The following is a 26,334-nucleotide window of genomic DNA, read 5'->3' as shown; positions in this document are numbered from 1 at the left end:
CATAATTTCTCATCTTGATTATAGATTCAGAAACTGTTTTAGAAATCAGAACTGCAGCCTGATCACAGACACTGAACAAGAGGAGCACAAAGTGGAGTTTCAGCATTGGAAAAAGGATGAAGGAAACCCGCAGCCCCTTTGCTGGCTGTCTAAGCCCTACCAAATGCCCTGAAAGGCACAGCAGGCTGCTCTGCCCTGCAGAGAGTTGCTTTCCTGATACTCACTTGGAGGTGCAGTCAACCTGGCTGTTCTGTACCTCTGCCAAGGGAGCAGGAACAACTCAGGGTCTTGCCTCACCTCTCCCAATTCATCTTCAGAGCAACTCCTGGTGGGGATTCAAGGTCTATGTGGAAATTAAGGGGTATCCTGAACACAGATTGGTGTGTTCCCAGCTCTTGCTTGATGGAGCATATTAGATAATCTCTGAGGGATGTGATTTCTGCATATGCTATATTTCCATCCCGGGCTACAGCTGGAGCCCTAGGGAGAGCAGTGTTAAAAGGAATTCTTGGCTTCTCATATAGTGTGGGACAGCTTGAATAAACTATGCGCAGTAATTGGCTTTGGTAGCCAGATTCTGACTTTCCTCCAAGCTACAAGGGTGAAGGAATAGAGACAGCCACCCAGCAGGAAGAGTTTTAGATGCACAGTTGCGTAGCTGAGGCATGAAAGAGCTGATGGACCAGGCAAGGCATCCAAACTGAAAATTCGTGTTTTATTTGGCATGTATTAGTCTGTGGGATTCACAAAGGCAGAGAAGATCATTGCTTGAGGCCTGGGAGCACAGAGGGAATGAGGAAAGGCAGCTTGGAAAAGTGTATTAAAAATAATCATGCAGTCACTGCAGAACTTATTTCTTGCTTTTAATTTCTCTGCCTCTCCGTGTTTAGACAGGAGTCATGTGAGCTGCTGAGCTGCAGGGCCAGAGACAGAGGAGAACGTGTGCATCAGTGCAGAGCGCTGCTGGAGCCCTGGCAGAGCCAGGGGGAGCCTGAGAGGGAAAGGCGAAGCGGTGGGAGCTGGAACAGCAGCAACTGCTGCTCCCACGTTCAGCTCCTGCCCGGGAATTGGCTCGGCTGCCAGCACGACTTTCCAAAAGGGGTTGGTGCCTCGGGTTTAAAAGTCCTAGAAGGTCAGCGGCGCTTCCAGGAACCAAAGAGAGCTGCTTTATTCACTGCTTTCCCTGCGGGGAATGTCTGTCTGAAGACTCCACTGCTTTCCCCGGACTGAAAGAGGTATTTGGTGTCATTAATAGGTTTCTTATTTAAAACCAGGTGTGGGATAGGGAAAATAAAAGTAACTCAGAGCAGGATGTACAGAGGGGTGGTGGGTTTCTTTCTCTCTCTGCCCTCCTCCCTTTATAGCAGAGCTTAGGCAATAAGGAGCCCCTGTCATTAAAATACAGTTTGCCTTAAAATATGGAGGTTGAGAGAGACAGGGCTAAGGTGTGGGGGTGGATCTCAGCTGTTTCCCATCTGATTTGTTTCTCTGTACAAGCTCTGAAAGTGGAGGAAAACTTTCCTTGTGCAGCAGCACTTGCCCATTACATGGCAAGATGTAAAACTTGTGATTACTTAATATGAGCCTCCTTTGCTTAAATCTCTGCTTGGCAAATTACAGTTCCCATGGCAGCAGAACTGCCCTTAATGCACACAAATTTCAGAGAAATTAACATCCAATGGCTGTGACAGAACTTCTATTTCTTTTCTTCTCTTCCCTCTTTCCAGCATACTTGTCTCCTGCTGCTTGCACTCTCCTGCCCCTGGGGGCTGTGTCCCTATGGATGCTCCAGTACAGATTTTCCGTGAGGAGCCAGACTCCACCTGCTCCCCAGGGCCCTGTCGTCCCCCCAGCACCAGCAGCAGCTGGTTACAGGGCTGGGCAGACTATGACAGTAACACTACTGGGGCCTTTGGGGACAGCCAGCACAACCACACCAGCATCTCCCCTGCCATCCCCATCATCATCACTGCTGTCTACTCAGTGGTCTTCGTTGTTGGCTTGGTGGGAAACTCTCTGGTGATGTTTGTCATCATAAGGTAAGTACCAGGAGCACCTGTTGGAAGAGGTGCAAACAGCCACCCCAAGTTTGCTAGAGAGGTGGTGTAGGAGATGGGGGTAGTTTGTGGAAGCTCTCTGGATACATGAGGAGCTGGAGAAAGCAACGGGAATGACCCAGAGCTTTTCAGTGCCAGTGCTTTGCCTGGCCATGCAATTAGAGACAGGAGGGAGAAGCTGGTTAGGAGTGCTAAATCCTGCAGGAAGGTTGAGCTGTGCCCCGCAGCTGCGTTCGTTGGGTGCCCTCTAGGGATGAGAGGCTGCTGGCAGCCCGGGGGAAGCTCGAGTGGGAGAAAGAAACTTCTGTGAGACAGCTTTCCTCCCCTGTGGGGAGGGTGGCTTCTGTTTCTGGTTGGGTGGACACAGATACATTGCTGCCTTCTCCCCTGTGCTTGTTTGGCAAGGTGGGGGCGGGGGGGTGGGGGGGGCGGGAAATAGAAGAGACTACAAAGCAGGTGGAAATGCTTAAGGTAAAGCATGGGATGTTTTTTTTGTCTCTGTCTAGTGGTGTTTCATTCCAGTTGTTGGAGCTGGACTGAAGAAAGCAAAACAGATGCTGAAATACCTTTCCTGTTGTGGTGTGGGTTTTTTGGGTTGGTTTTTTTTTTCAGGAAAGAGGAGAAAGCTCTGTATCTGTGTTAGTTTTTCATATGAAACATTGTGAAGTGTGTCAATGCTTACAGTTGCACTTACGACTGGGTAGTGGTGTGTATTTTAGCCTGCACTATGATTTCTCTTTCTTTTTGTCCCTTACACTCGTGTAGGGGTGTGTATTTTAGCTTACACTGTGATTTCTCTCTCTTTTTGTCCCTTACATTCGTGTAGGGGTGTGTATTTTAGCTTACACTGTGATTTCTCTCTCTTTTTGTCCCTTACACTTGTGTAGGGGTGTGTATTTTAGCTTACACTGTGATTTCTCTCTCTTTTTGTCCCTTACACTTGTGTAGGAGTGTGTATTTTAGCCTGCACTATGATTTCTCTCTCTTTTTGTCCCTTACACTCATGTAGGGGTGTGTATTTTAGGTTACACTGTGATTTCTCTTTTTGTCCCTCACACTTGTGTAGGGGTGTGTATTTTAGCTTACACTGTGATTTCTCTCTCTTTTTGTCCCTTACACTTGTGTAGGGGAGTGTATTTTAGCCTGTACCATGATTTCTCTCTCTTTTTGTCCCTTACACTTGTGTAGGGGTGTGTATTTTAGCCTGCACTATGATTTCTCTCTCTTTTTGTCCCTTACACTTGTGTAGGAGTGTGTATTTTAGCCTGCACTATGATTTCTCTCTCTTTTTGTCCCTTACACTCATGTAGGGGTGTGTATTTTAGGTTACACTGTGATTTCTCTCTCTTTTTGTCCCTTACACTCGTGTAGGGGTGTGTATTTTAGCCTGCACTATGATTTCTCTCTCTTTTTGTCCCTTACACTTGTGTAGGAGTGTGTATTTTAGCCTGCACTATGATTTCTCTCTCTTTTTGTCCCTTACACTCATGTAGGGGTGTGTATTTTAGGTTGCACTGTGATTTCTCTTTTTGTCCCTCACACTTGTGTAGGGGTGTGTATTTTAGCTTGCACTATGATTTCTCTTTCTTTTTTTGTCCCTTACACTTGTGTAGGGGTGTGTATTTTGGCTTGCACCATGATTTCTCTCTCTTTTTGTCCCTTACACTTGTGTACGGGTGTGTGTTTTAGCCTGCACTATGTTTTCTCTCTTTGTCCCTCATACTTGTGTAGGGGTGTGTATTTTAGCCTGCACTATGATTTCTCTCTCTTTTTGTCCTTTCCATTTGCAATTTGTAAGCATGTTTGGACAGTGCAGATCAGCAGGGTGTTAATGAGCAACTGAGGGGACTGAAATCATGCAACTTTTTGGGCACTTCCTTCATAACCCTGCAAAAACTTCTGAAAAGACGTGACTGCGGAGTATTTGTTGCTCAGATTAAATCAGCTTGTACACAGAAAGCAAAAAGGAGGTATTGGAAGGATCTTGTTAGCAAAGTGTGGGTGATAAGGGTCAGACAACTGCAGGAGGGTGAAACAGCTGTCAGACTTGAGATAGGGAGGAGTTAACTAGAAGTAGTGAAGTTGATGAGGTACTTTAGAGAAGGTGAGTTACAACCAGGTGAAAATGGAAATGAATCCCTTTAATAGTCAGTGCAAGAACTCAAGATGCCTGTGGTCAATGTGAGGAAAATGTCCCTGCATGTCCTTTTGCCCTTCATTCAGAGATTTAATTTCTTTCTTTTTTTTTTAATTTCTCTTGCAAAAAGAGAGACTCCATGATTGACACGCAGAGACCTGCAAAGGGAGAGATTTTTCTAAGCCACCAGGCATTAGCAATAATAGCTGATTGACTGGCCTGAGCAGTGGAAATAAATTAAAACTTAGCCAAAGCCCTAAAAATTAGTGTATATATGGATTATACTGGTGCATGTTTGTTTCCTGAAGTGCATAATACACACAGCTGCAGTTTCAAATGTTTGTTATTGTTTTGAAATATTCCAAATATTCATGCAAGAGGTATTTCTTTTGGTTTGCTTTGGGGTTTTTTTGTGTGTGGGTGGGTTTTTTCATTTTTTCCTCTAACCTCTCATTGCCCTCTCTCCATCCCTCACATCCATTCTCTGCATGACTGCATCTTAAGGTGGGTTTTTCGTGACCCATTGCAAAATGCAGCCTGCAGTGATGTCCCTTGGTGTGGAAAGCCAAGGTCTGTGTGAAGTTTGTAAAAGAAGGTGTCAAGGCAGAGGGGGGGGGATCATATCCTCTAGCCATCTCACATTGCATCTTGCCCAGCTGCCACAACTCTAAAGGGAGGCAGGGACAGACTGAGGCTCTTCTTTACCCTCCAGCTGAGCACAGGATTTGTATGAAGCCTCTTGTTGTTGTTTCTCATCTCTCTGAATCCAGATCTGCCCTCCTCCTCCTCCTAACCCCCTCCTGACCTCTCTTGCAGCCACCACAGGCCCAACTCCTCTTCTCTTTGTCCTTTTCAACAATACCTGATACTAGAATAGTCCAGTTGGAGGAGACCTGTAATGATATCCAGCCTGAGTCATCTTCTGAGAGGCACAAGCCAGACCTCTTGTTCTTTCAGTGAAACTGTTGGAGTGTCAATGGTGTGGGATTTCCAGAAGACTCCAAATAGTCTTGGGATGCCTCAGAAACAGGCTCAAATTCAGCCATAAGCTGTGGTGGTGGGAGCCCTTGGCCTCTTCTTTGCTTTAATATGCCCACAGGGGAAGTTTTGCTGCAGAAGATGATGGAGAGCAGCAAGTCAGCATCTCAGCAGCCTGCATGCAGAGTCCTGGGTGTCTGAAATCTCCTTCAGGGGTAGTGTGGTATTTCTGATGAGATGTAAAACCCTCTCAGAATTCCCTCAGAGGGAAAAATAACAGCAGAACAACACTCTAATGACATGTACCAGGCTCTTGAAATAAAAGTAGCTGAGGTTGATATGGGTCCTGTAAATAGAGATTTATGCTGGAGGCAGAGTGGGAATGGTACTTTAGGGCAGTGTGACAGCATGGCTTGTTAAACTGGGTCTCAAAAGACCTGGATTCTTCTCTTGGTTTTAATAGCAGCCTTCAACACTTTGTCCTATACTGATAGAGCCACTTCATGGCCATGTGTCATGGTTTTGTCACACATGAAATGGAGATAGTGGTATTCACTGTCTTTAAACATACAGCAACTGTTAGCTCTCAAAAACAGAGCCCAGTCACTAAAAAGCCTAATAGAGCAAGATCAGGGCTGGGGGGACTGACAGGGCCTGGCTTGTGCTGAGCCATGGCACACAGAGTTCAGTGCTGTCCTCTGGTTGCTGCTTTTCTTGGAGAGGTGGTAAGAGGGAATCACATTGGCTCCTGTGCTGGTGGGAAATGCAAATAGGATGCGGGAAGTGTGGTCCTGCCCCCGTGGAGGAGGAGAGGAGGCATGAAATGAGTTTGTAGAAGCCAGGTGAAGTCATCTAATCTCACCTGACTAAAGCTATACAGCTGTGTGTGTCATGGCATGATCAGAATCTATCTAAGCCCCAAACCTTTTCTTCTGAGATTAGCTTTACCTCAGAGATCTTAGAAGATGTTTCTTGCTGGCTGAAGGTGATAAATAAAATTACTTGTCTCTGGAAGCAGAAAGTCATTTCCTTCTCCTTCTTTTCTCTCCTGACTTCATTTCTCTAAAATTTAGTGCTGGCTTGGAAGAAAATGGTGCTTTCTTCTGACAGCTTGGAGGGGAAGGAAAGTCTCCTGATAAACTTAACAACTTCAACAATGGATTTGCCCTTATCAAACCCATAAATATACTCTGGGAGATGCTGTCTCCTGCCCACTCCAGATTCACTTTTTCTGTGTATGTGCCTTACCCTCACTGATCCTGAAGTTATTTACTGGGAGCAGCTGCTTGTCATCAGGATCCTAAATTGCCACTCCTGTGTTTCTTTTACAATTATCTTTCAAGCTTCCAGAGGACTGAATAATTTTTTACATTCCCAACCACTTTTAACAAAAGGCTGTGTCACAGATATGTGGATTGATTCCTAAAGGCAAAGAGAAAGCTGCTTGTGTGCCTCTGCTGAGCCTCATGTTGAAGAAAAAAAAATACAATTAGTAAGACATTTTTGTTCTTGTATTTCTCAGACTGAGTGTCATCTTATTTAACAGGAAGAGTGTATTCAGAAGAGTCTATGTCATATAAAATCAACTCCCTTCCAGATTGTTTTTAAATCCTTTCCACCATTCATTCCAAACAAACATGAATATACATGTATATACACATATATAAAGTGAATTGATTCAATATATTGGTTTAAATCACTAACAGAATTAAAAAACCTCAAAACTTGTTGATTTGCTTTAAACTCTTGTTCTAATTTCATTGAATTGTATCTGGAGAGAACATTGTTTTGAAGTGACAAATGAAGCTGCAGGAAAGCCAACCAAACGGAATTACCTGTTCTGTATTACTTGCAGTTGGTTTAATTCCTTTGTGAAATCAAAGGTTTGGCTTCTAGAAGCAGAGTCTGAGCTGTCACATGCTTTAGGAAGTTTCTGGGGTTTTAATTTTTTTTTAATCCAATTATTGTTATTTTTTTAAAAATCCAATCAGTCATTTGGCACCTTCCTATTATCAGTACAGAAGTATCAAATGAGTGGACAGTAACTCAGCAGAGGACCTCAAAAAGCATCTGGCCTTGCCTTACTGAATTGAGGTAATTTTGGTACATTCTGCAGGGTTTGGACAAACTTGTCATGATTTTCATCACAACTTAGAAGGCTGATCATTACCAGCAGCTTTTACAGCTGGGTAAAGACCAGGGTAGCAGGAAACATGGAAGAGGACAGGTCTATAAATCAGCATTGGTAGTTTGTGAAGCACAGCATGTTTATACAAAATTGGGATGTTTCTAACACTTTTAACACCCTGCTAGGCAATGAGTGAGACCTGGGGTTTGCAAACTGAAACAAGAGGCTCAACATGAGTTCTCAATAGGATGCTGCAATAAGGAAAGCTGCTTTTGAAAAGCAGAAAGAGCAGAGGAAAGGCTTGGAAGGAATATTTACTAGACACAGTATTAGAGAGAGGCTATAGATTATAGTGAGTAATCTGTTTGGCTTCTGAAAAGTAATTTGGTATCCATCCAGAAGCTTCCACTGGGCTGGCAGCCAGGTAGCCATTTATTTTGGAGAAAAGCATAACTGGAATCAGTGTCTAGAAGAAAGACAAATTACAGACAGCCCTCTTGAGCTGTCTGAAAGTGAAACAAGAACTTTCCAGTTTGGCAGCTGGCAAGGCAGAAAGCTTGAGGTAGTTTGCCTGTCCTTAGCCAGGAGAGCAGTGGGGAAGCTCATGATCCTGGATGAAGCATGAGGAGGGAGTACAGTGGGGAGATGGTGCTGGGCAGGCTGGCTAAACCTTTCTGGTGGAGGGGACAGAGGTGGGGAACCTTCCTTTCATTTTTCCTGAGAGTATTTTGAATTTGCTGAAAGAATGTTGTGGCAGGAAAGTCTTAACTTGGTGATTTGCATGGGGATGTGCTAAGAGCAAGGAAAGGTAATTTTCCCCTCTTGCCTACTCTCACTGTCTATTCAAACTGTGATTAGTTTGTCCCTTAAGTTAAATTCTCTGAAACAGGTGAGTTCCCGAGGAGACTTCTGATTTCAGTTACATACTGCTTTCTAAAAGGAAAGCATCCAGAAAAGCTTTGGTAAACTCTACTTCTAGAAAGTTTACTTCGTGTCTCTGTTTCAGTCCTCCCATGTGTAAAAATCACACTCCTTGCAGCGTGGACCCTGTGCCCCTCTTCCCAAGGAGAAGTTTTTACTTTGTTTATTGTTTTTCTCTTCTGTGGTGTTAGAGAGGCATGGGTCAATGACAGTGTGAATGTCGTTTTGTCTACAGACAGGCATGAGGACACAAACTGAATTAGTTGTGGGAAAGGCATATGTGCAAATGGAAGTACCTGACCATGCTGGCATTCTGCAGAGTATAAAAAGGATACAAACAAAGCACATCTGGGGGAACACAGAACTTCCACAGTCCTGTTGGGAAGCCTGCATGCTGGCCTGTGTATCATCTTTGAAATACTTAATTCTCCTGAAGCCAGAGAGTTCAACTCTCATTAGATTCACCTTCTAATCCTTAGGGATGTGAAAATGAATTCCAGGCAGTTTGCTGTTTTCAGGTTTGAGGCATTATTTACAATAAAACTTCTGTCTTCTCTGCATGAGAACATAACAACTTTACTCAGTGCCTGAGCTTCCACTGATAGAGGGTAAGGAAGTGTGAAGAACTTTTCTATTTTCTCTATTCCTCATACTAATCCTCCTATGCCACCAGCTCTGCCTGGCTGCCTGTCTGTGCTCCAAGTGTCAGTGCCACTCAGTGGTGCATATGAGTGAATACTTAAGGCTCCCAAATGTAGCTACACAGCACCTGAAAGACAGAGGATTTTATGTTTGCTGACAGACTACAGAGCTAAATCCAATTCCCACTGCATTGCAGGTAGCTTGGCCACTGTGGCTGCCACAGGGCAACTGGGAAAGGTCTCCTTGAGCAGTGACAGCTGGGAAACTCCATGGCAGGATTAGTTTGGGCAAGCTATCCAATGGTCCTTTAGTGTTCACCCTCAGAAAAGTTTTTGTCCCATGCTGCTGGCCTGCATCAGGACCTGCTGTTAGCCATGCCCTTCAGAATGACTGCTTTGCTGAAGTGAGCAGGAGAAAAAGGCTGCTTTCACCATGAAAGCTACCAGCTGTACTATTCAGCTGGCTGTCTCTTAAAGTTTTCTGCATTTCACTTGTGTTATCTCCTTTGTGAATGTGTGTGTTCAGTTGGTCTGTGCTGTAGGCTTCTCTGAGACAGATCAGTCACTGGAGTCTACAGAAAGCCTCCCAGCTGCCTCCTGAGAGGGGCTGGTGATTTTCCCTGAGGTTCTGACATATGCATTTGTTGCCTCACCACATAATCCTATACTTATTATAGAGTGAGGTCCCCTGTCTCCCATTCAACTTTATTACAGGAGTGCTGACCAAAGATTCAAGTCCCCACGCATCCAAGTGTGTACATACCCTATAAAACACTGCCAGCAGTGGCAGTTATTATTCATCCCAGTGGCAAAATTCTGGTTAGCATTCAAAATCCTCTCCTGTAACCCAGGATGAACACAGAAACTGCAGCACGTGGCTTTCACATTCTTTAAATGACCTCAGTCCTAGTTTCATACTGCCATAAGCCTTTTACATAGAATTCTGAAGATGCAAAAGCTACCTGAGCCATGCTTTTGACATGGTGTGTGTGGTATGGTATATATAGATCCTCCCAAGCTGTTGTTTTATGTTTATGAGTATTTTCTATTTTTATTAGTATTTATTAGTAGCATTCTCTGCTACAGTATGATGTGGAGTACAGCACTGAGATTTAGAGCTTTCCTGACTAAGCTTTTCAGCTGCTTGGTGTCCACATCCTTTACCCAGAGGAATCTGGTGGAACAGAGCCTGCATCCTGCTGAGAGGTGGTTTTGCTTTGAGATCTGCTTTAGCTTTTATTGTCATGCACTGACTCAGGTGTTACCATAAGTATGTTCGTTATACCTTGTTGTATTTCATGCTTTTGTACTTTCCTGGAGAAGGTTGGTGTAAGGCTATTTGTTAGCCTTGCTCCCCACCCTATCCCTTCTTACATACTGCAGGGAACATTTCAGCCTATTATGGTTACATGGGGAAAAAAATTATTGTGACCAGAGGCTCCTTCTCAGCTTTTATTAAGTTGACTAATGTTATGGTGCATTTTAGAATCACATTCCTCTCCTCTGCTAGAGAGAATAACTTTAAGGGGCTCTACTAGCAGATTTAGTAATGCATTTGGATTTTGTTTTTCCTTTTTTTTAAAGCATATCAACCCCTTAATAGCATGCTCCCTTCCTCTGATGCCACAGTTTCACTGATAAGCTCAGGCTGGAGGTGTGATTTCTTCCTTAAAAAAATGTGCAAATTAAATTCTACTTCAGAAGGAAAAGATGGGGGGAAACTTTCTAAGGGTCAGTCTAAACTCAGTCTCAAAGAACTTTCTGCTTTTGGGAAATGAACTTAGCCTAAAGTGTGGCAGTTCTGAGAATTTAACTTTTAACAGGGAAGTAGACATCATTTAAAACCTGCTACTTAAAAACTCTCATCATATAGCCATAAAACCAAACCAAAACAAAACAAAAAAACAACAACAAACCAACACCCATCCAAACCAAGGTTTGATTTTTCACCTTGACTAGTTTCTGCAGAGTTTCCATGTGTCTTCCAGATATTTAGTCTGGAGGCTTAAGGCCTGCTTATAGCTTGACAAGCAGTCTGGAGATCCACCACTTCAAGCCATCAGAGGTTCTTCTACCTCTTGAGATTAGAGTGTGGCACCTGACGTGGGAGAGGGAACTTCCACTCTTAGGGAGTAGTAGAAAAGTTGTCACCTTGTTAGGAAACATTTTCTAGACATGGGATTTCCCATGAGCAGTTTATACTGCAATGATTTATTAATATTTTAATGGTCTTTGAAAGTTATATCTCCAAGACACTAAGTAAATGTCTGTCATTAATTACCAGAGTGTCAGTGACACTGTAGTTGCAGCCAACTTTCCCCTACCTGTTCTGTTAGGCTAATTAAGGAAGAGAGCAATAATTTTTGCTTAAATAAAATTGAGATATGTGGTGCTTAATTAAAAACATTGAAAGGACTTTGCATGACTGAGTCTGGATTCTCAAAGGCATTCCTGAATTTTATGAACTTCTAAATGAATATAGGATTGAATCTATACTGCCTGATGACTTTAAAGAGCAACAACACATTTAAAATGCTTTCAGGTGAAAGTATTCAAGCTCTTTATGTTACTAGTGTGGCATCAATGAGACTTAAGGTTGTGTCAGTAAAACATGCTTGGACTTAACCTTGCTGAAGCCAAACAGTGCAGTCTTCACCCCTGAGTTAGGTGCACACAATCCCTTTGCAGTGCCTGGGAGAACTGATTGCCTGAAAAGTATTTATTGGAGGAGTATTTATTCTCCCACCTTGTTCAAAGCCTGGCAGAGGAGGGGTCAGATGCTTATCCCAGCTCAGTGAGTGGTGAAAGGAGGCAGCTGTGTTCTGTCAAGTGGGGTGGGTTTGGGCAAGGCTCAGCCAGTTGTGTGGGAATGCCAGGCTGGTGAGATGTGGGCAAGTCCTAGATGCACACTAGGTCAAGTGAGCAGAGCTGGGGTTGTTATGTGCATATTCTCCCAGGCAACCAGCAGAAGAAGGAGGGGACACAGTCTCAAGCTGTGCCAGGGGAGGTACAGGATGGATGTTAGGAGCAAGTTCTTCACAGAGAGAGATTTGCCATTGGAATGTGCTGCCCAGGGAGGTGGTGGAGTCAGTGTCCCTGGAGATGTTCAAGAAAAGACTAGATGGGGCACTTAGTGCCATGGTCTAGATGATTGGATAGGGCTGGGTGCTAGGTTGGACTGGATGATTTTGGAGGTCTCTTCCAACCTGGCTGATTCTATGATATTTGCTCCTGAGATGAGCCAAAGCTTTCACAGAGGCTTTATGGGAGTAATGACACACTGTGGGTGTTTCTTTTCCCCATTATATTTTCACTCCCCTATACAGATTTGATTTGGTTCCATTGGAAGTTGTCAAAATGCTGATGTTTTGACTCTGTATTTCTTACTACAAGACATCCTTCCTGCTGGATCGATAGTAGTGAGGAAAGTTAATTTTCTTATACGTGCACAGTCAAAAAAAAAAAAAAAATCAAAACCCCTCACTTATGTAACATGAGCAGGATAGGCATACAGAGAACCTGCTGTAATGCTGCAGCTTCAAAAAAATTAGGAGTTTGAAATTACCTACAAACCTGCTTCTGTCTTACAGAGGGTACTTCCCATTCTGCCGCAGGAAGACTTGGGGGCAGAATGGAAATGTCTACTGGGAAAATATGGTCAGAGTGTCACACACACAAAAGAATTTAATTAAGGCTGCAAGGAACAGCAAATGTCAGACATAAAGGCATTCAGGTATTTGGTTTTTCAAGGTTAATAAAATCCTCTGAGTTATTCTTCGCTACTGATTTTCTTTAGGGGAAAACAGGTCAGACTAATTCTTCTATATGTGAAAGCAAACTTTCCCTGTCCAAACCCTGGGGGAAGTTTTAAAAGATCTACAGAAATAATGATTCAGAAGAGCTGTTAGTTATTTCACTTCTGCTTAGCACAGGCCATTGCATCTCATTAAAATATTCCTGTGTTGAGCCTGGTAACTTGTAGTTGACTGCAGCACATCCTTTGCAAAGCAGCAGACATTGATTTGGAGACATCAAAGGATGGAAAAATGACTCCTTTCTTGTGTAATTTGTTCCAAATAATCATCACCTTGGCTGTTAGGAAAAAATTTGTCATTGTTTCTAAGCTGAGTTTGTCTGGCTCTGACTTTTACGTGTTTGTCCTTGTTATGCTTTTCTTTGCAGTCTGAAAGAGCTCTTCAGTCCCTGCTATTTTCTCCCTGTGGAGGTCTTCAGACACTGTAATCAAGTCACCTCTCAGTGTTCTTTCTGATAAACTAAATGTGCTGAGCTCTTTAAGTTACTCACAGTAAGAATTTTCCTCCAGCCCTTTCACTTCTTTTTTTGTGGTGCTTTTTATGCATCCTTTCCAACTTTTCAGTCTTTTCTCGCAGTATGAACAAGATAAAAATTCCAAATATCATCAGTGATGTCTGTGAAAGTAAAATCACCTTTCTACTACTATTTTTTGGGGGGCATTTAATGGAAATTAGCCCATTTTAGCACATAGTTGCAATCCGAGTGTTTTTCGTTCAGTCTTACAGCCGAGATGCACTTGAAGCTGCTTTTTCTTTTACCAGGAGGAAAGTTCTGTGTCTGCTAATGTGACTTAATTTTCTTTCTTCAAGCTCTATACTCTCTATTTGTGTTTGAACAGTGCCTTATTAGCTGTAATGTGACCTACAAGGTGGACTCTCCACTGCTGGAGGACCTGTTGAGGCAATGGATGTGGGAGAGGGCAGAAGCCTAGCTCTGACTGCCAGGCACTTCCTTGCTCTGCCTTTGATCTTGAAGCTGAAGCAGGATCAGAGGGAGTTTGGACCACAGGGGTCATGCCATCAGTGCAGAGCTTTTGTTGCTCCTTCCTTTTAGCTGTCTTTGCTCAGAGATTTCTAATGCCTTACTGGCTATGCGTTTGCTCACAGTGCAAGCCTGGGGATGGGATCTAGGTGAGGAGAGTTTTGCTTTCTTCTAGCTTGCAGTTCTCTTCTCTATACTTTGAACCAAAATTTGGTTTAATTTTTTTTTTTTTAAGTTGTAATTAGGGTGTTCTAGAAAAGCTAATGCTATTTCTAACGTTTCAGGCTGATCACCAAATGACATTTCTGCCCAAGTTTTAATTAATGGCTAATTTCCACATTGGGCACATTCTGTCAACACTGCTTAAAACCTTTTTACAGTGATTTTTTTTTTTAATTTATTTTACACATCAAATTTTCAAATGCAAATAACCACATGTTCATTACCTGAACTGATTGAATCTTACTTTGCCACTGTAAATTATTAATGATACATAGCAAAAATCTGCTAGATGTACTTCTGTGTGCGTTACACATGCACATTTTAGTTTGGGCACACAATCAAAATATGCAGCTGGAATAGTTTTGAGGAAGAAAATCTCTCATTGACTCTGATAGTGAATTAGCAGCAATGAACAAGGAACTAGGTGGGGGGAAGCATTTCAGAAAGGAGAGTTAGATGTAACTCTACAGGAAGAGGCTGTCCTTCATCCTTTGTGTCCATGGCAGAGTTGGAAGCAGTCCCCCAAACTGCCATTGGGGAAGAACAAAGTAGATGCCATCTCAGAAAAACAGATCCTATCCTATCCTGCCCTATCCTATCCTTCTGTGTAGGCTGAGAGGTTCTCACCAGCTGGCCAAAACAAGTGCTTCACTGTGATGAAATTAAAAGGTAGGGAAAAAATATTGATACGATCATCCCTCCCCCCTCTCCCTGTGATATCCTGCTCAAACAATAGGCAGCTTGTACATTATCAGCCAAACAAAGAGGACTGGGAAAAGCTGAGGGTAAAGGAGGAGAAATTGGAAATGAAGGAGCAAAGAAGGGAAATGGCTAAAGCTTACTGGCACCTTTGTATTGAAGGAAAGGAAGAAAACTGTCATGTAATAGGCAACCTGGCCTGACAAACCTGTTAACATGGATTCTGACTGGGGAATGGGGTAATTGTTTCTTCCAAAACAACCCAGAAAGTTCACAATCATTGTCAGTTAGCTCTAAGAAAAAGAAAACATACAACATTTTGACCACTTACAAATGTAACATTGATATTTCCTTGTAGAAGGATCTGAGAACTGAAACCAGGATTTAGCTAATTAGCTCAAGTGTTCATAGACCTTTGGTGAATGATTGTAACTTCTAATGCAGGTACTGAGAGACTGAGTCAGATGTGTTTATTATTATCCCAAGTAGGATGTGTTCATTATCATCCCAAGTCAAATATGTTTATCATCATCCCAAGACAAACGTGTTTCACACCATCCCAAATGTGATGGTTTTAAGACTGTTTTTTTAAATTTTCTTCACAAAGTTCGAGCAGAGAAAGTGAAAGAATGTAAATAAATCACTATTGGGTGTAAGAAAGCAAAATAATGATTATTGTAAACACTTCCATTGGGAAGATAGAAATGATTAAGAATCTCTACTCAAAACAAGTTGGGGAGTTGGGCAGTCTGGTTCTCAGCTTGCTTGCTAGGCTTCTGTCTGCTTCTTTTCTGGCTGAAGATAACACACTGACCTTGGCAAGCTAAGTCTAACAGTCTCTCTGCTTCTTGACTTTCTGCCTTCTGCCAGGGAGGTCTGTGGGGGAGTCCTGGTGTGATGGTTTGAAACTGTCTTTTTAATTTTTCCTTGCAAAGTTCAGAACAGAGAAAGTGAAAGAATGTAAATAAGTCACTATTGGGTGGAAGAAAGCAAAATAACGATTGTTCTAAACACTTCCATTGGATAGATAGAAATGTTTCAGAACTATTACCCAAAACAAAGTAGGCATTCTGCACATTCTGCGTTCTGCAGTGGGGGCAGTTGCTGGGCTGTCTGGCTGCTGTTTCTTCTTCTCTTCTGGCTGAAGATAACACACACTGATCTTGGCAGCTAAGTTGACAACTTTCTGCTTAACTAACTGTGCTTCTCTGTCCAGGGGGGTCTGGGGGGAAACTCCTGGGAGAGAGAGAGGCCCCTTTGGGAGGGTCCCCTTGGGGGGAAGCAAAGGGAGATCGGTTGTGCTTTTTTGTATATATTTGTGAATGTTGTGAATTTTGTATATTTGTACATATTCATTGCATTTCATTGTAGATTTTAGACTCTGCTTGTAAATACAGCTTTTCATTTGCTTCCAGACTGAGCTAGCCTGGTTATTGTCGGGGGGGGGGGGGGGAATTTCAGCTCACACCGACACACCTGGCTAAGGGGGAAGGCCCCCTGGGGAAGGCCCCTTGGGGGAAGCAAAGGGGGCTTGGTTGTGCTTTTCTGTTGATTGTACATATTTGTAAATGTTATGAATAGTGTTTACTTGTACATATTCATTGCATTTCATCATAGATTGTAGATTTGCTTGTAAATACAGCTTGCATTTGCTTCCAGACTGAGCTAGCCTGGGTATTGTCGGGGTGTGTGTGTGGGATTTCAGCTCTCACACTGTTACATCAAGGATCTTGCATTTGTGTGCACTTCTGTCATAAATTAGAAATGACAGGAATAAAAACCAAAACACAACTATGGCAAGAGCTTGACTGACAAACTTACCTGTCTGAATGTGCCTAACCACATTTTGAAATACTAAAGCCTTGCTTTTTAAACCTTTCTCAGGTACACGAAGATGAAGACAGCAACCAACATCTACATTTTCAACCTGGCTCTGGCAGATGCGCTGGTGACCACCACTATGCCTTTCCAGAGCACTGAGTACCTGCTGAACTCCTGGCCCTTTGGTGATGTGCTGTGTAAAATAGTCATTTCCATTGACTATTACAACATGTTCACCAGCATATTCACACTGACCATGATGAGTGTTGATCGATACATTGCGGTGTGCCACCCTGTGAAGGCTCTGGATTTCCGCACACCTCTCAAGGCGAAGGTCATCAACATCTGTATCTGGCTGTTGTCCTCATCTGTTGGTATATCTGCCATAGTTCTTGGAGGTACCAAAGTCAGGGAAGGTGAGGAGTGTGGGCATTTAATATTCAGTCGTCTTCTTGTTTCTCAAGTGTAGGTTTGGATATTTATTAAATCTGATTGATTCCTCCTTCTTCTTCAAAAAAAAAAAAAGCTAATGTTTCTACATTTTTGACATTGTGGAATGTATTTTGGAACATTTGCAGTAGGACATATAAATTATTTAAGCTCAGGTGCTCTGGCCAACTAAAAGAACAAAATGCACTTTGACGTGTTGTCTGTGCTGGAATGAAAAACTACTAACAGACAGCAGTGGAAAATAATCAGGAATTGGATCACCCTGATCAAAGATCACTTTAGGATGATGCTTAGAATATGGGCTTAAGGTGCTTTTTGTAGGTGTTGTGAGAGTAGTTCTGAACAGGTTCCAAGAGCATAGACTAACTTGCTTGTTATTAATATTAAAACTACCAGTTGTATTGAGCCTTGGGAGCTTGTTATTAGCAGCCATTTCACAGAACTTGAAGGCACAATGAAGAAAGGGAAAGTCAGTAGCTGGAGAGAGAAAATCAAGCTAAATTATATATGGCAACATCTCAAATTATTGTTTTAAAAGGGATGGAGAGAGTATATAGAGACTTGGGAAAACTGAGAATAAGGAGGAACTGGGAATGCAGACCATGGTAGGGAAACAACTACAAGGACATGAAGTCCATGAGATCTGTGTGCAGACCACTTGTAAGCTCTGCTTGAAAGGTATAATCTGGAAAGGACTGTGGATTTAGCCCTCTAACTTCTGACTCATTGCCACAACTGCCTCCTTGAGAAAAAAAGGGGAGAAATATTCTCACACACCTGTACTTCATACCCACAGGCATGACTACCATGCAGGAGCACCTCAGTGTCTTCAAAAGGGTTGAAGCTTTTGATAACATCCTTGGGTTGGGGCCATCCTGTTAATGGGTGGTGTGATAAAACACAAGGCACACATATTTATTTGGTGGTAGTCTTGTTTGAGATGTAAGTAATCCTTGGAAAAGTGGTCATTAATTTCCTGAATGAACATCCTTTTCTATTAGAAAGGTTTCACTTTACACAAGGGCACTATTTCACCTGGCAGAGACAGCAGATGTTTGATATGTGTTGAGCTGTTTGGCACAGGTCAGCATAAACAGTTTCATTTGAATGTTTTAGTGTTCAATATCACCCATTTGGTATCCAGCTGTTGAAATGTCTGTGTGATACCATAATGATAGCTTCCCTCCTAGTTGTTCTTCAAGGCAAATTCTCTGCAGTAGCATCTTGATTTTGTGAAATATTTCAATAGCAGGGAATAGGGCTTGATAGAATTTTTCTGACTAGTTCTGTTGGAGATAAATAGGGGAAAAAAAATGATGTGCTAGAGTATATTGAATCATTCCACCCTAGGTCTGAGTCAATACAAGCCAAGACATAATAATTTGGAGACAAATCACAAATTCAGCAGGAAAAATGAAAGAAAGAAAGAAAAATTAGTCCAAAAAATAAAGCAGTGCTCAGGAGAATAAAATCTAAGCCACAATTCAAAGTGAAAGCTCCTGGTTACCTTGCCTTGTCTCCAGCAGAGTTTAAGTGCTGACAGCAGCTGTAAATTTACTCCTTCTCCTGCCTTGCCCTTTAGCTCATTTCTTGGTTTTCCATATAGTTTATATGCTGGAAGGCTTCAATGAGGTCAGCAAATGAAACCTGAAATATTTCATTCCTTAGCAGCCTCCTGTCAGATGAAATATTTCTGGGACACAAAATCAAGTGACAGCCTGTGACTTTAGCATGGGCTAGCAGAAAGGGAATGGGCTGGTGTCAGTGGCCCAGATCCCACAGCTGCTGCACAGGCTGAGGTTTCAATGGCAGGATCAGCAAAAAAGAGCAGCTTCCATTTGACTCCATGCACACACATATTTTATTTGCTTCTATTTAAGTGAAAAGAAGCTGTTGCCAGGAAGTAAGTATTTCTGAATGCAAGCACTTATGTGTATTCCATTTGCACTGGAGAAGGCACATGGGGAAAGATTATTACGCAATTATTATATATTGACAAAATCTTCCCACGATCAAACCCTCACTCAGCTCCCACCATTCATGATACCAAAAATCTGTCTCCACCCACAGACAAAAACAGATGTAGTTTGATAATAATGAGGAGATTTCTCCTCCATTGAAGGTGGTACTAATTCTGGCTTTAAATCTCAGTGAGATTTCAAATGGAAATGTCTTCACCAAGTTTGTTTTTTGTGCTCTGCGTTTTCAGATCCTCCCGTGGGAAACTAATTTTGTACGATGTTGTGCATTTCAACCCTCCTCTGTCTCTGTAAGGAATTTCTAGAGACAGCTGCATGAACACAGTTTCAACTGCAATTGAAAGCTTTCCTTGGAGTGCTTTAATGATAACTCCATTTATCAGTACCACATTACATGATAATCCCTTTTCCTCGCTTGTGCTTTGATGATGACATTATTTAGAACGCCTAATAACGAACCAATTTCCTTCTTCTTGCTTCTTTCATTCCTAGATACTGCCAGCACTGAATGCTCCTTGCAGTTTCCCGACAGAGACTATGTGTGGTGGGACATCTTCATGAAAATCTGTGTCTTTGTCTTTGCATTTGTTATTCCAGTTCTCATTATAGTTGTTTGCTACACTCTGATGATCTTGCGCCTTAAAAGTGTGAGGCTTCTCTCGGGCTCTCGAGAAAAAGACCGAAACCTGCGCCGCATCACCAGGCTGGTTCTCGTGGTTGTGGCAGTGTTCATTATCTGTTGGACTCCTATCCATATTTTTGTGCTGGTTGAAGCCTTAGGTGATGTGTCCCACAGTACTGCTGCTATCTCCAGCTATTACTTCTGTATTGCCTTGGGTTACACCAACAGCAGCCTCAATCCAATCCTTTACGCTTTTCTGGATGAAAACTTCAAGAGGTGTTTCAAGGATTTCTGCTTCCCCTTTAAGATGAGGATGGACAGGCAGAGCACCAGCAGAGTCAGAAACACTGTGCAAGACCCAGCTTACATGAGAGAAGCAGATGGGACAAACAAACCTGTATGACTAGTTGTGGAAATGTCATCTTACTGTCCTCAAGAGAGAGAAGAGTCCAACGACTTAGGACTGACACAGATTACCACTGCAGTTTGAACCAGACTCACCCAAACAGATGTTTCTGGAAGGGTTCAGAAATCCTAGTAAATGGAACTAAAGCAAGCTTACTATCATCAAGTGAGAACCTCCTGAAAATAAGCTCAAGTGAAAAGGGCCCGGCTGGTGGTCAGGTCTTGGCACCACGTCTGCTGTGGTTGAGCAGGTACTAATCCACGCTTTGGGGAGACAGGAGTTTGTGTTGTGCCAACCGATTCAGGATCGGGAGAGTTCTGGTTTATTTTCTCTACAATACTTAAGGTTGCACTAAGCAACATTTGGTCCTAACACTGAGGTATGCCAGGAACTTTTACCTCAGAAGTGACTACTTCTGAGCTATGTAGTCTGACAACCTGACTTGTCATACTCTTACAGTCAGGAGTGTTAAGGTTTCTGCAGAAGAATGCCAGAGCTGAAATCCATATTGTCCTCAACTAATATCTCTGTAACATTTGTCTGTGCTGTGGAGATCCAGTTTAAGCATGAGATGCCTAAACACCAAAGTGATTTTATTATGTCTGTCTCTGGTAAAATTTTGGGATATAAAGGGAATTGTTAGTGTATTTTCAGCATGTGTTTGATCACCTGTGTGTAACGTTTTCTATGTGTGGTTTTGCAAGATGATTGTACCTATTGTGAATTACAGAAAATGCATTTTCAAAGTGTATTTGGAACAAGAGGCTAGAAAACCTCAAATGACAAATCTGGGGAAAAACCTGTGCCACAGTCATTATGTGGGGGGAAAAATATCTGTGTTTCATTTTCAGTGATGAGGACAAAAAGACATAAAAATAGTGCTGTACTTGTTTTTTCTGGACAATTTGTAAGCAGATTAAAATAAATATTTGATGAATGAAACCCCAGTCAATTAGCCCATGGATTAACTGAGTTGATACAAAGGAAATGAACATTAAATACACTGGGTGCTTTAATAGTGTTTGACTGGAAAAGTTCCCCACTTCTTCATGATGATTTATTTACTTTGATACTAATTTTCTTCACAGTGGCTGGCATGAGGTGATGGTTTGGGATTGTTCTGGAAACAGTGTTGATAGCACAGGGATGTTTTAGCCTTTGCTCAAGTCAAGGCCTTTTCTGCTTCTTACTCCAATGAGTAGTCTGGGGTTGCACAAGAAATTAGGAGGGGACTAAGTTGGGACATTTGACCAGAGGGATATTCCAGACTATATGATGTTATGCTGAGCATATAAAGCTGGAAGAAGAAGAATGAGGAAAGGAGGGGAGGTAGGGAGGAAGCATTAAAAGTTGGCACTGTGCTTGTCTTCCCAAGTCATCCTTACTTGTGATGGAGTCCAGCTGTCCTGGAGCTGGCTGAACACCTGCCTGCTGATGAGAAGTGGTGACTGTTTGTACAGATTTTGCTTTACTTATGACAAATTTTCTCAACCCACAAGTTTTCTCCCTTTTTCCTTTCCCACTTCACTCCCTCATCCCCCCTGGGGCGAGTGAGTGAGTGGCTGTGTGGGGTTTACCTGCTGGCTGCGGTTAAACCGTGTCACTTCCCTGTTATAGTGGGAGGAAAAGATGAGATCCAAGCAATTTTTTTTTTCCAGTTCTGTGGGAATCTGAGGCTTAAAAAGTGATATAAGAATGTGTGCTAAAGATTTCTTTCTTTCATGGAACACTAACAACCAAATTAGTCTGGATGCAGCAGAAAGGAGACTTGGAGGTTTTCTTGTCAAATTGGGCAGTTTACCACACTTTGCTGAATAACAAAAGTAAGCTGGGCAAGGGTGTGGTGTTTTTTTTTTTTTGATAGCTGAGAAAGAATATTAAAAACTAGTATTACATTTTTTGCTCACAGAATCTGCTTCCAGATTGAATTCCCACTGTTTGTTCAGCAGTTCCCAGACTGGAATGACTAACAGGCAGAACCAATTATTCTCATAAGAGCATGCATGGTGACTTTGAGAACCTGTATTTAAGCTTTCTACGTAACTCCAGACAGGTGGGTTTGTATTTGCTCTTTCATAGCCACCTGTCAGTAGCTCTGGGTAAAAAAATACAGTTGTGGGTAACATCACCACTGTGGAGCTAAGTCCCAGAGAAACACAAAACTGGAGGTGAAAGTGGCATCACTTTGACTTACCCAGGTTGGTTGTATGGGTAGAGATGGAGTTCCTGGGTGACTTCTGTGCACAGCCCACCTCTATAAACCAGCTGAGTTTGAGTGCTGGATCTCTGTAACCATCTTAAGGCAAACTTGATGAACAGAATAACTTTGTCTTAAAACAGTTAAGTGCTATAAAAGGTGTTTTGCAGAAGACTGGTCCTAGAATATGAAGTTTGAAGGTGAAGTGTATGCAGTATGAGGAAGCTGCTCATGGTCATCAGCACCCAATAGGACTGGATGAGATAATTTGTCCAATACAATGGTGCATGTTTGCCACTCTGAGGTCATTTCTAATCTGCTACAAGGGAAAGAGGGGTATAAAAAGTGGGGGAAAACTGTCACCTAAGGAGAATTTTTCAATGTTTCTTTGAGGATTAAATGACAGAGATGGGATGGCACTCCCAAGTGTTCTTTCTGTATCATTTGAAAAGATCTTAATTGAAGGATTTTTTTGGTATTTTGTTCTTCAGTGTTAATTGTTCAATTTGAATTTTCTCTTATGGCACAGCCAAAGAAAAGTAAAAGCATTTCCATTTCAGAACCCACTCACAATTAAAGAAAATCCTATTTGAAAAAAAAAAAAAAAGTTACTTTCCTGAACAAAACTGAAACAATTTTGGATATTTTGTAAAAGATGGGGGTTTGTATTTCCTCCTATAGTTTCAAAAGAAAGCCAATCTATCTCCCAATCAGCTGCAACATGTTCTAAAAGATTTAGAAGGCCTCAGTGTATAGAGATAAAGTAGAAAGGATGAGTACTGAAGTGCAAAAGATCTGCTTTGGTGGGAAAATAAAGTTTCAAGGTAATGCAGGAAAGTTTTCTGAAATGCTGCAGAATTTCTTGATGGAGACCATCATGTCTTGGAAGATGACTACTTATTACTGCTGATGTGTTTTGTTCCAGACTGTCTCCTGTCAAAGTAAATGCTTGGCTGTCTCTCAGAAAAATAAAAATAAAAAGAAAAAAAAGCCGTGGCCACTATTAAAAGATTGTGCTGTTACAAGAATCCTTTCAGAAAATAACACTGAGAAGCAATCCTGAAGGCAGCCTGATGATAGACCTGGGACTAGAGGTGCTCTTTAGTTATTGCTTACCATGGGCAAAAAACCTGTTTGACTGTATTTATATTTCCATTCCTAGAAATCTGAAAGACAGCAGTGAAATTCTGCATCTGCTGGACAATTGTTTGATTGATCTGTGGAAATACTCTTCTGCTGTGAAGCTGTAACATACTTGGCAAAACCACTACTAATCAGCCCAACAAGTGGCAGGATGCATTTTAGGGATACATCTGTTCTCACGTTACCTTTTTTCTAGAAGGTTTTTTTTTTTAATGTAAAAATGACCTTATCTAAATTTTTCTTTATTAGTCTCAAAAATAGCATTAATATACTACCCCTTCTAGAAGGTAAGTGACATTTCATGCTCTCAGAGTCTCAGAGCACCTTTTTCCTCCTCAGAGGTGATGTTTCTTGCCTCTGGTTTTAATTATGGTGCAAGAAGTGTGTGAGGAAGGGAGGGGAAGAGCAATGGGCAGCTCTGTGCTCAGCAGTGGGTCATGGCACCAGGTGAGGAAGGAGCTGCTGCTGGTGAGCCACAGGCAGCACAACTCCTGCACAGGGATTAGGTTTACCTAGCATAACACCACCCCCCAGCCCATTCTCCTTGCTCCAACTCCTGTCTTCCTCTTCAGTGAAAAAACAAAGAACACAGACACGCTGGGGCAGTTTGCAAAGAACTGTAGCTCAGGAAAGGACTCATGTTGGAGAACTGTCTGCCATGGGAGGGACCCCACACTGCAGCAGAGGAAGAGCATGAGGAGCCTTCTACTTGAGGAGGAAGGAGCAGCAGAGACAACGTGTGATGAACTGATCTTGACCCCCGTCCCCTGTCTCCCTGTGCTACTGGGAAGGAGAAGGTAGAGAAAACTGGGAGTAAAGTTATGCCTGGGAAGAAGGGAGGGTAGAAGGGAAGGAGTTTTTAGATTCAGCTTTTATTTCTCATTATCCTACTCTGATTTGATTGGTAATAAATTAATTTTCCCCATGTTGAATCTGTTTTGCCAGCTGTGGCACTGCATGGTTGGAAGCATCTGCCATGCTGGAAAGATGATCTAGGGGAGATTAGGGCAGGCAACAGCATTCATGTGTCAGGTCTGTTGCTGCCTGCCTACCTACTATTTGTTAAACATTTATTTTCAGAGCAAAACATGAAAGGTCTTCTATTTTAGCTCCATCACCTACTTTTATTACTGTTAAAGGCTGGGAATAAACTCAGGCAGGGTCTAGAGAGTCATATTTTTAATGGGATTGCTTGGGGAAAGAGATGAGTGTTGCAGAATGCTCTCTCTTGCTCCTGCAAATGCAAACAGGGGTCAAAATTTGTCAGTGACAAACATATTTCTGGGTTACTATGACGTTAACAGCTTCTAATGAATTTGTAAACTGCCTTGTGGTTTGGTTTGATATGAGCATTTCACACAGCCTGGGTGCTTCAGCCTTACAAGAACCCTCTGAGGTATAAAATGAATCATCGCTTTAATAAACAGAGAAGAGAAATGGAAATGTGCTGCCTAGCAGGGAAGGAGCCGGGACAGGGGAAAAGCTGCCTTGTTATTCACACAGCTCATCTGAATACAGAATTCCTTTCAGAAAAGCATGATGATGGGTGGAGAGGGAAAAAAATAAAAGTGGAGTTAAAAGTCAATGAGAAATTAGGAGGTTAAATGTGAGCTGGCTATGGGTTTGCTCTGTTAAATCTGGGTTCAGATGTGTTGTGTTTTTCCCTCTGTTGAGTTGTTTCTCACTGCCCATGTGGCAGGATTACAATGATCTTGCTGGGACACCAGTCACAGAATCATAGAATCAGTCAGGGTTGGAAGGGACCACAAGGATCATCCAGTTCCAACCCCCCTGCCATGGGCAGGGACACCTCACACTAGATCAGGCTGGCCAGAGCCTCATCCAGCCTGGCCTTAAACACCTCCAGGGATGGGGCCTCAACCACCTCCATGGACAACCCATTCCAGGCTCTCACCACTCTCATGGTGAAAAACTTCTTTCTCATGTCCAGCCTGAATCTCCTCACTTCCAGCTTTATTCCATTCCCCCTAGTCCTATCACTACCTGATATCCTAAAAAGTCCCTCCCCAATTTAACATGGTAAATCCTGCAAATTTCTCTGGCTTTTTCATTAAGTCTTTTCCAGTTCAGCATTCTTCACGTCCTCAGTGGAGATAGAAAGACTTGTGCAGCAAAAGGAAGGTGAATTTCTTTAGTAGCTATGCAAAAATGGGCAGATAAGGAAGGGCTAAGGATATTGTGAGCTATACCCAGAGGTTCCCAGCTTGGTAAACAAGATAAAGTGGATGCTTTAGACCTTCCTACAGATTCCCATGGCACTTTTCCCCCTGTCAGCTAATCTCTTTCCCTCCTTTTTTCCAGAAGATCCCATTTCTGTTTGTTTCCCCTCCCCACAGATCAGCTGTGAGGAACCAACCCTCACATTAAAAGACCTTTAAATGCTACACTTCTTTTCTCCAAGTCTGCTAAATGCTCTCTTTCTGATTTTCAATTTTCTAGTTGACAACATGCCAGAAACCTTCTTCAGGGACCACTAGATATAGCTGATTATGACAGCTGACAGCAAGGGTTCCTGCCTGTGCTTTCACTTTGGTAAACAGCGAACAAAGCTCACCACATCCTAGCAATTAGCAAACACTGATGCACTGAGATGCAACCATGAGAGCTGTGCTTATCACTAGGAAGCATTGTTTTGTCAAAACTGTAAAAGTCCTTGCTCTGATAAAACTTTTCTAGGAAGGTTGCTCAAGGAAGGGTATAATTTGTGGTGAAAGCAAACACGGAAGCCTGCAGAAGGGCTGGAGTTTGGGTGCTGCATCCTTACTGGGGAAGCAAGAAGCAGAGGGGCTGAAAAGGAGTATTCAGGGACTGAAAAAGAGTATTCAGGGACTGTAAACTCTACCCTACATGTCCTAGGTAATGGTTTCATCCCTGGACTAAATGAAATCTCTGGTCAATCAGTTTCCCATTGTGCAGACCTCTTCTCTGGAGAGATGAGACCCAGGAATGGCTCATGCCATGGGGGGTGGGGGGCTTCAGACAAGCTATGTTATCTCAGGAGGCTGTGAAGGCAGGACACCTAAATCTTATAGGTGGGCTCCTTGGAAAGTCCAGACAGTGCCAGACCTGCTGTGTTAGAACCAAACATCTGAGGCTGTGTCTGGCATTGAGTAGG

The 26,334-nt window shown here is 42.5% G+C and overlaps 1 protein-coding gene across 1 annotated transcript; it reads left to right on the top strand.

Moving 5' to 3' along the window:
• The first annotated feature begins 1,779 nt into the window (after positions 1 to 1,779).
• On the top strand, positions 1,780 to 19,855 carry OPRK1 (opioid receptor kappa 1). The gene is made up of 3 exons (XM_054394598.1): positions 1,780 to 2,039; positions 16,465 to 16,817; positions 19,323 to 19,855. Exons 1-3 carry the CDS (start codon positions 1,780 to 1,782, stop codon positions 19,853 to 19,855), a joined length of 1,146 nt encoding a protein of 381 aa, XP_054250573.1.
• The last annotated feature ends 6,479 nt before the right edge of the window (positions 19,856 to 26,334 follow it).

Source organism: Indicator indicator, chromosome 31, assembly GCF_027791375.1.
Source record: "Indicator indicator isolate 239-I01 chromosome 31, UM_Iind_1.1, whole genome shotgun sequence".
Classification (NCBI taxonomy): domain Eukaryota; kingdom Metazoa; phylum Chordata; class Aves; order Piciformes; family Indicatoridae; genus Indicator; species Indicator indicator.
Note: the sequence above shows the minus strand (reverse complement) of the source record. Positions and strands in the feature narration are given on the sequence as shown.

Coding starts and splice junctions, on each gene's coding strand:
- OPRK1 (XM_054394598.1), top strand. CDS start 1,780: ATGGATGCTCCAGTACAGATTTTCCGTGAGGAGCCAGACTCCACCTGC. Junction 2,040..16,464: donor GTGATGTTTGTCATCATAAG/GTAAGTACCAGG, acceptor AACCTTTCTCAG/GTACACGAAGATGAAGACAG. Junction 16,818..19,322: donor AGGTACCAAAGTCAGGGAAG/GTGAGGAGTGTG, acceptor TTTCATTCCTAG/ATACTGCCAGCACTGAATGC.